The sequence below is a fragment of the Sinocyclocheilus grahami genome, unplaced genomic scaffold, assembly GCF_001515645.1.
Source record: "Sinocyclocheilus grahami isolate Dianchi unplaced genomic scaffold, SAMN03320097.WGS_v1.1 scaffold263.1, whole genome shotgun sequence".
NCBI lineage: Eukaryota > Metazoa > Chordata > Actinopteri > Cypriniformes > Cyprinidae > Sinocyclocheilus > Sinocyclocheilus grahami.
The window spans coordinates 1,072,477-1,082,638 of record NW_015505442.1 but is presented as its reverse complement, the minus strand read 5'-3'; the positions used below and the strand labels follow the sequence as shown (position 1 = coordinate 1,082,638).

Sequence of the window (10,162 nt, the reverse complement as noted above, 5' to 3'; positions counted from 1 at the left end):
CCAAACAAAGTAGTTTCGCATTCACAACGAAACACATAGCGTCTTCAGGACATGGCAGCAGCGCCAACAATACTACAGCGAGAATAAAAGTTACGCCTTCTTTCTTTGCGTGAACATTTGGGCGGTGTTATGCAAATCTTCCCACAAAGTGAGGTAGATATGTGGGGGCATGTTAGAACGAGCCGTTTTAGGTAGGTGTGGCAGAGTCTTAATTTTTACAAAGAATATCTCTTTGGATTTGAGACTTTAGTCTTTGCAAATTTACAGATCTTCTTTATGCACCAAGAGCTTGTAACACTCCAAAGAGAAAGGAAAAAATGAAATCGCATCATATGACCCCTTTAAAAAAAAGAGCAAATTGCATACTAACTTGCTGTTTTAAAAGGAAGTATGCCAACACAGGAAGTATGCCAACATCAATCAAAATCAGGGTCCTCTAACACATATATTTTTAAGATCCAGAACTCAGTAAACATACTTACCCCTGTCTGTTGAGGATATTTTGAGCTTGTTGCTCGATGAACAGGTCTCCAGGAGAGATGCCATATCGTGTTGTGGGTAACGAAGCTCTGCGTGCTGTCCTAGGAGAACTTGCCACAGTGACAACAGCGACACCCCTCGTTGGCTGGGCTGTTGTTGTTTCCATGGGAACCGGAGCTTCCTTTGGGTGTGGTTTCGGACTTCGGTCAGGTACTTGTCTATAATTTTCCAAGTTCATTGCTCTCTCTCTCTCTCGCTCGGCATCAAAGCCTGATTGAGGAGGAGCAGGATTGTGGGCGGGGTCAGAAGGCATGAAGACCCGCCCTATACCTGAACTGCTGTATTTAGACCTGCTGCTGCTTCGGTCCCGCCCCTCATCCTGCTCTTGCAACGCCCTGCCTCTCGTCCTGCTTTCACCACGTCCCCTGTCAGGAGGAGCCCCTCTGTCCGATAGGTCAGACTCTCTCCGTGCACGTGTGTAGCGTGGTGCGTAATCCAGATCCACTTCCTGGTCGAGGAGGATTCCATAACGTTCTGATAACTGTCGCCGACGTTCAGCTTTGTAGCGCGCAATCCGCTCGGCTTTAGAGCTGAGGCTGGCTGCATCAGAACCTGCTGGGGTTGGACCAACTGGCTCAGGATTGGTGGACGACTGTGGATCTGGACGTGAACGAGCTCTGGACTTCCGCTCTGGAGCTTCTATCTCATCACGGCTATAGCGCCGCACTGTAACATAACAAATAGAGAGTGAGAAGGGAATCAACTAAATTCTACAATTTTGTGGGCACAAGATATGACCTGAGCCACTTGTTCAATGTAATTCAATGGGATTTTTTCTAGCTGTTTTAGTGTCCAAAGTTTAAGGAGATTTATCAAAATAATAGTATAACAAATAGCAATAATCATTGTGACTCTTGCCTTAGCTGAGCACTGTACAGTATATCATCTGCTGTGGTGACCTACCCACAATGCCTGGATCCCTGTGATCTGAAGCACGTGTATAGCGTGGTGTGTCCTCCTCCAGAAGTCGGTTGGTCACCAGGCCAGCTGTGTGTTGCATGCTTGCAGTAAGAGGAGGTGAAACATCAGCCTCAATCACCTCCAACCTTCGTGCGATTCTCTCTTTCCTGCATAAGAAGCCATTATATCCAGTGTTGGAGGTGGCGCAACATTGTGGAAGACAGAGAGTCTAATCCTGACAGTGCTTTTCATAAAAAAATCATGTAACATAAGTTACTTATAAATGTAGAATTGTATTTTCAAATGTAACATTTCTCAATGCTTCTACCTGCTTACATTGCATTCAAGGTACACATTTTAACAATTCATGCATTCCATGGCAATCAAACCCATGACCTTCGCACTGCTATTGCAATGTTCAACTGCTTTAGGAATGCCTTATTAATTTTTATATGCATAGAAAACTTTTGCGAGTCCAAATGTACCTGTTCATTTCTGGATTACTTCTAATAGAGGTTTCAAATTGCTTCCTTAGCTCTGAAACTAAAAGACAAGTGTTTTAGTAAATATCCAACTACTTTAAGGCAAAAATCCCTATCCTTCAACTATTTAAGCACATTGTTATCTTAGCATTTCTCACCTTTGGGCAGTACAGCAAGGATGTTTGCATCAATTTCTGCTGTACTCTTAACCAGTGATGTCCTGTCATCCACACCAAAGCTGTAAGAATAGAGAGTGCATGATTCAAAACAATAGCGCTTTAGTAAATGTGTTAATGTCAGTAGATTTAATGTGTTTAATTTCATTTTTGGTCTTTCTGGCAGTTATTTAAAGGAGACTGGAACTACAGTAAGTGTAACCCTAACCCCAAAATCCAATTGGTTAAATGCTAGGAATGTTGTTCTAGGATCAACAAGGATGTTGACCCAGAAACATGTCCTACTTGGTGCATCACAGTACAGGTGCATCTCAATAAATTAGAATGTCGTGGAAAAGTTCATTTATTTCAGTAATTCAACTCAAATTGTGAAACTCGTGTATTAAGTAAATGCAGTGCACACAGACTGAAGTAGTTTAAGTCTTTGGTTCTTTTAATTGCGATTATTTTGGCTCTCAATTAACAAAAACCCACCAATTCTCAACAAATTAGAATACTTCATAAGACCAATAAAAAACATTTTTAGTGAATTGTTGGCCTTCTGGAAAGTATGTTCATTTACTGAACATGTACTCAATACTTGGTAGGGGCTCCTTTTGCTTTAATTACTGCCTCAATTCGGCGTGGCATGGAGGTGATCAGTTTGTGGCACTGCTGAGGTGGTATGGAAGCCCAGGTTTCTTTGACAGTGGCCTTCAGCTCATCTGCATTTTTTGGTCTCTTGTTTCTAATTTTCCTCTTGACAATACCCCATAGATTCTCTATGGGGTTCAGGTCTGGTGAGTTTGCTGGCCAGTCAAGCACACCAACACCATGGTCATTTAACCAACTTCTGGTGCTTTTGGCAGTGTGGGCAGGTGCCAAATCCTGCTGGAAAAATGAAATCAGCATCTTCAAAAAGCTGGTCAGCAGAAGGAAGCATGAAGTGCTCCAAAATTTCTTGGTAAACGGGTGCAGTGACGTTGGTTTTCAAAAAACACAATGGACCAACACCAGCAGATGACATTGCACCCCAAATCATCACAGACTGTGGAAACTTAACACTGGACTTCAAGCAACTTGGGCTATGAGCTTCTCCACCCTTCCTCCAGACTCTAGGACCTTGGTTTCCAAATGAAATACAAAACTTGCTCTCATCTGAAAAGAGGACTTTGGACCACTGGGCAACAGTCCAGTTCTTCTTCTCCTTAGCCCAGGTAAGACGCCTCTGACGTTGTCTGTGGTTCAGGAGTGGCTTAACAAGAGGAATACGACAACTGTAGCCAAATTCCTTGACACGTCTGTGTGTGGTGGCTCTTGATGCCTTGACCCCAGCCTCAGTCCATTCCTTGTGAAGTTCACTCAAATTCTTGAATCGATTTTGCTTGACAATCCTCATAAGGCTCTCGGTTGGTTGTGCACCTTTTTCCATTTCCACACTTTTTCCTTCCACTCAACTTTCTGTTAACATGCTTGGCTACAGCACTCTGTGAACAGCCAGCTTCTTTGGCAATGAATGCTTGTGGCTTACCCTCCTTGTGAAGGGTGTCAATGATTGTCTTCTGGACAACTGTCAGATCAGCAGTCTTCCCCATGATTGTGTAGCCTAGTGAACCAAACTGAGGGACCATTTTGAAGGCTCAGGAAACCTTTGCAGGTGTTTTGAGTTGATTAGCTGATTGGCATGTCACCATATTCTAATTTGTTGAGATAGTGAATTGGTGGGTTTTTGTTAAATGTGAGCCAAAATCATCACAATTAAAAGAACCAAAGACTTAAACTACTTCAGTCTGTGTGCATTGAATTTATTTAATACACGAGTTTCATAATTTGAGTTGAATTACTGAAATAAATTAACTTTTCCATGACATTCAAATTTACTGAGATGCACCTGTATATGCACTACCTGCTTGGCTATGACTCCAACCTGACTCAATATGTTGACATTTCCAACACCTAATATCTGCACACCTTATAAAAATTGGATTTGGCACAGAGTGCCTCCAAAATTTTACACTGGCAGGTCAAGAGCAACCTTACCAATGTGTTCCCGTGTTACATTTTAAGCTGAATTAGCATTGAGGATCTTGAACGTTTACTTGAATCTGACCACAGGAATAGATTAGCTGCTAAGGTATTTATACATATAAATTTCTCCTTCACCATGGTACCAGTCCTACCAGCCCAAACAGCACACTCCAATTACCCCTGTTTACAGCACACCCTTTGCTACACATGCTGCTATGCACAACGATTTCAAAAGCAGGGCAGCAGAACTCTAACGAGAGCTTAAACTGATTTAGGCTGCATTCGCAGAAACTTTTCAGACACATATGGAAACAATGCAAGGATGAATAACTGCCACTGTACAACTGAAGTATTGAACATTAATGCATACCAAATAGGGTTGGGTATCGTTTGGGGTTTTTTCGATGCAAAATCGATACTTTTAAAATGGTTCCGGTGCCTAAACCGATATTTATTAATAAATAAAGAAAGAACGAAAGAAAGAAAGAAAGAAAGAAAAATTCCCCAAAGAATGATGCATTGGCCATTAGCACTATAAACACATGATGTCTGTTTCATTCATACTGGACGCCAGAGGGCGCCCTCGCACAGAAAATCCACATATCCAGTCACAGAAGTAGCTGAACTCATGACCCTCCAGGAAATCCCTTATGTGGACAAAGGCATAGCTATTATAGCTGTAACTGAGTAAACGGAACATATAAACGTTTTGAATGATAAAACAAAGACACTCGACTGCGGCAATATAGTTTATCTGAGTTATTCAAGCCATCTCTAGTATTTTCATAACAATTAAGTATATTTATAATCCATTGCTAATCAATGTATTCTTTTTAAAGTAGCCTATGGAACATATTTTGTGCCTCACTCTGTGACAAGAAGCCACATCAGATCACAAAAGGAAGCATTTGACTGGTGTTGTGGAGTAAAAAGGTTATAATGTTCTCTTTTGTTGGACAACAGGTTTATTAATGTGAATACAAGGGAAGTTTAGCTTTGTGCATTTTAATTTAAGCATGTTTAGCTTAGTTAACGGAAGGCTACCCGCTGTCATCAGAGCAAGTGTAATTACTGCATTCACGCGCTCCTCGGATGCTCTCATTTCCCGAGTTGTGCTTTTAAGTTGGAATGTGAAAACAACATGGACACTCGTACTACAAAGATTTGTTGGATTTGTATTATTATAGCTTTCCGACTTGAGTTGACGTGCATTTTCTCAGTCGGGAAATTATTTTTCACGTGCGGTGCCAGTGATGATGCTTCTTACCTCCGTTTCGGAGAACCAGAGGACAAATATTTCAATCGATCGCTCACAGGCATGGCACCGAAATCTGTATTCTGATTCGGTTCTAGTACATACCGGTTATATAGGTACCGGTGCCATATTGGTACCGGGTTTCGGTACCCAACCCTAATACCAAAGTGCAATGACCATTACATCCTTGTTGTGGATTCAATAATTTATAATATTAGTAAAGAGTCCAGGTCAATCATTCCACAGTATATACTTCCTTGCACCACTGATTAAGTTAGAAACAAGCCATGGCTAACCAGTTTAAATGTGTCCAGAAAGAATGTGCTGAAGTGATATGCTACTGTAATATGGTCAACAAATCTCACACTACATCATCACCATTCTATAAAACCCTTGTAACATGTACCAACCAATCAGAATCAAGAATTTCGACAGTGCTTAATAAAATTTTAAATAAAAATTGAACAAAATTACTATATATTTTACTGATACTGTTAATAAACATACAAATTCTGACTAGATTTCTAACTTCAGATTTTTGTTAAATACTGGTTGAATGTGTGTAAGTGACTAAAACATGTCTTTGTTCTATATCGTGTTATACTGAGGACACCAGGAACGCTGATGTTTTGATTTATTTTGAACACATTAAATGTCAAGAGCAAATTATTCTCTTTTAACAGCTTAACCAATGGAAACAACAAAAGATAACACACATACACCCACACATACACACTCCGGGTCTGTGATGATAACAGCAGACTATGCCTCCCCTTCTCTTACAGCAATGTCTTTTTCATTGGCCAGGACTCTGCACAATATATTGATTCTTAAATCACAATTACTGAATTCTCTAAAAGGATTTTCAACAGCATCTTATTAACCGCATTTAGTGCTAAGTATTAAAGAACATAAAGAGATTAATTCAGTATTTAATTCATCTAATGGGATCAGCTTTAAAACAAAGGAAAAAGGTTGGGTCAAAACAAAAAAGTCTTTAAAATTGTGAGATGAATGGATTCTGACCTTATTGCTCTTTTCTTTAGTAGTGCAGGGCTGTAGAGCTTAGCAGAAGCTTCACCGACAAAGCCTGTGAAAAGAAACAAGACAGACCCTTAAATGTGTGCATTTGTTTTTAAAACTCAATTAGAAATATCTGTCTGAGAGTCTGTTATGCGTTTGTTTAGGTGTCTTTCACAACGCAATTCCCTAAATCTATCCAAAAAAAAAAATTAAATGGACCATAAAGGCCTGTTCATAGTTCAAGAACTATAACAATACTTATAAAGATTTAATGTTTGAATTAAAGTTTGAATTGTTTGATTATATAAGGAAAGTTCACACAACAATGATAACGACACGATAATGTAACAACATTGCAACCACTTTCATAACGATGAAAAAACATTGCCAATCAGAATCCACTCAAGTTTAAAGAGCTTGAGCATTTAAAGCAGCAGACAATTAAACTGTAGCGCACGCTTATAATAAATATAACATTATCGTCCATTGGTGCGAACACTAATATAGTTATAATAAGAGATTTTGTTCTTGGTGTGAATGGGCCTTAACAGCACAAACTGAATTTGCCAGCTCAACTTGAATAATTTTGTGCACTTAAATGTAATTTAATGTTGCTTACAGTGAAGTTAAGCAACCCAAGTTCAGGAAAGATACAAATTTATCTTGGATAAAAAATTTTAATGGAATATTTCTCCAGAAATATGCAACCTGTTGCCAACAACGACAAACATTTCAAACACATTCCATCTTGACTTCATGTTTTAGTTTTTTTTGACCCTGTTGTACGGACAAGCTCGAGTTACTGTGTTTAACATCCTCCAGCGTGGGTCGGCTGATAAATTGACCCCCTCCAAATGGAGCACCTGGAGTATGAGTGATCGCTTTAAGAATGAGCTGAGAAGAAAAGTTTCCATCCCACGGTTGCCGGAGAATCACGTCAAGATGCGGACAGCCACAAATTAGCAGAGGGGAGACGAGAAGAACAAGGCATCGTCTAAAAATACTAGTTGGGGAGATCAGGGTAAAAAAATAGACCCTGCTCAAAGATCCACCCTCCTTCTGAAAACACATGCAGTTCACAGCACAGAAAGAAGGATGTCCAGTAAACCACTTTTACACAAGGTTTGTGTGAAGGATTTTATGATCTGAAGTGTAGACAGCAAAACAGCAATTATCACGTCCTGCCATTAGCACGTTTTAACACAGTGTCTGGGGTCATTTCATGATGAACAGTACAATCAGAGTGACAGCTGCAGGCACTACAGAGATTCGACATCAAATCCGTTGCAATTGTGAAACTTTGGCAGCTGTAATGGAGAGATAAGGCATATCTAGAGGTCACAAAATTAAGCACAAACACATAGAAAACGTCTTAGACAAACTGAGACACTAAAGGTTATTACTGTTCCACTTCAATGAGACCTGATTTAAGTTAAGCAGCTGACCAGTTTTTCAGTGGTTGATGTTGATACTGCTATCAAAAATAGAGTTAAATATTATTACAACTTAAAAAGACAATTTTCTATTTTAATATATTTTAAATGTAATTTATTTCTGTGATGCAAAGCTGAATTTTCAGCATCATTACTCCAGTCTTGATTGTCACATGATCCTTCAGAAATCATTTTAATATACTGATTTGCAGGCCGAGAAACATTTCTGATTTTCAATGTTGAAAACAGTTGTGCTGCTTAATATTTTTGTGTAAAGGATGATATATTTTGTGCAGGATTCAATGATGAATAGAAAGAACAAATGAACAGCATTTCTTTGAAATAGAACTTGTTTATGCAACCTTGGTGAATAAGTATTAATTTCTCTTTTTTTCCCCCTTTTTTAAAATTTTACCCTAAACTTTTGAATGGCTGTGTACACTGCAAATGAAATTAATTTTACACAATTTACTCAAAATTCACAGGAAAAAAAAATGAAAATGTTCACACAGAACACTTAAGCCAATAACCTCAAAAAGACCATATGTTGGATGAATAATTGTTTGATATACACATTAAAGGTTGGTTGATTTTGTTTGCAAATGGATGTATGCAATTACATGTGTATTAATTTACATTCTGTTTAATTGTGCTTGTCACTATTAACCCTTTGATGGACAATCATTAAAAAGTCAACATGAACTGCATGGCCAAGAGTTAAACGTTGACTTAAAAATAGATGAATTTTTTCTTCAATGGTTGATGTTGAAACTTTTTTCAGGATAACAGGGTGGCTGATGGCCGATACAATTATAGCAAATAAATATTACAAAAAATTACTTATTTTACACATTATTTCCTCAATTTCCACAAAAAAAGCCTACTTTGTATCTGCTCATTTCAGCTGACAAGGAGACACTGACATTGTCTGTAGATTTTCTAATCATCACTTCGATCTATTTGGCAACAGTCATCAGCTGATTCAGACAATCTCAATCTGGTCAAATCAGTCTGGCTGGCAGGACTATCACTAATCACTTCTGAAGTTCAAAGTAACCTTTAGCAGCACACCACAAGAATTCAGACAACTTCGGATCAATAATCAATCTTCATTCTCAATAGAACAAGAGTAGAGCAAGAGTAATATACACTTCTATTTTGTACAGCTATTTAAAAAAAAAAATCCAGGATCACACAATATTAAACCGATTTAAACAAAGCCATCCATTCATAACTCAAACAACTTCACAATCCTTTCTGTCATGATAACTATTCAATCAATGACCCGGTAACCATTTTCACTCAAATCTCCATAAATTCAACCTCACTGCCTGGTAACAGTAACTGGGCACAAAGAGTTCAACACTTACCTTGACTACACTGTGTGACGTGGTTGAGATAGTTAGTAATCCACGGGTTATGGAACATGTTGGAATGAAAAGGAAAGAAGAATACGGAGGAAAGAGAGTAAAAGGACAGACAATCCTGATCACAGGCTCAGATGGAAGAAAAAAAGAGAGCAAGAGAGAGAGAGGGACCGCCACGGACAGACTCGATGTGATGGAAATGCACAGAGGCAAAACTGGAGGGCTAAAGCAACCACATGGGAGGGTGGTAGAGAGAGAGAGAGGTGCTAAAGCAGCTCACAGGCAGTAATCTGATTACAGGCAGAAATTAGTCTGGATGATAAAAGTGGATTGTGGGAGCACAGTGGATTCCTGGACTTATGACACAAGCGCTCCTACATTTACACACACTCACTCACGCGTCAGCAATCCAGGAGTCACAAATACTTGGTGATGCAAAGATGAATGTCTCTTATTAGGTCTGACCTGCCTTTAGCATCTTTTAGTTTTAAAATCAAGCCAAATGAACGTGAATCTTTGTTAAAGCTGTGTTACTAAGAAAATGCTGTATTCTTACAATGCACACTAAAAAAAGGATGTTTGTAAAAATAATGTAGTTTTGAGTTTTTATGCTAACTGCTATGAGCACAGGGTTCTGAGTTCTGCTTCTGCTGTGTTGCCAAAGAAGTTAAGGTTTAGCTGGTTAGCATTGAACAGTTAGACTCATCCTGGTAGATGTGTTATTATTGTTTAATAAAACTAAACAAATAAAAACAAATACTGTAATTGGGGAAAAAAAATATGAAATGAAAATATTAAATAAAAAAATGCTGAAAAAAATTAGGCTTGAAATGTTGCCATGGCAAAAACTAAAACTGAAATAAAAATAAACTACACAGAAATATTCAGAAAAACGAAAAATGACAAAAACACATAACTCAATTACTTAAAAAAAAAAAAAAAAAAAAAAAACCAAAAAATTAAAGGCCAATTGAAACTT

The 10,162-nt window shown here is 38.5% G+C and overlaps 1 protein-coding gene across 2 annotated transcripts in view; it reads right to left on the bottom strand.

Annotated features, from left to right (window-relative positions):
- The window catches only part of svilb (supervillin b), a 49,731-nt gene extending 40,312 nt beyond the window's left edge, over nt 1–9,419 (bottom strand). For both annotated transcript variants that reach the window (XM_016290803.1, XM_016290804.1), the window contains exons 1-6: nt 9,187–9,419; nt 6,387–6,450; nt 2,081–2,160; nt 1,926–1,983; nt 1,444–1,607; nt 483–1,206 (exon numbers count right to left, since the gene is read on the bottom strand). In XM_016290803.1, coding sequence (XP_016146289.1) covers nt 483–1,206; nt 1,444–1,607; nt 1,926–1,983; nt 2,081–2,160; nt 6,387–6,450; nt 9,187–9,244 — 1,148 coding nt within the window. In that variant the 5' untranslated portion in view covers nt 9,245–9,419. The remainder of the gene's footprint in view (nt 1–482; nt 1,207–1,443; nt 1,608–1,925; nt 1,984–2,080; nt 2,161–6,386; nt 6,451–9,186) is intronic.
- Nucleotides 9,420–10,162: the final 743 nt, after the last annotated feature.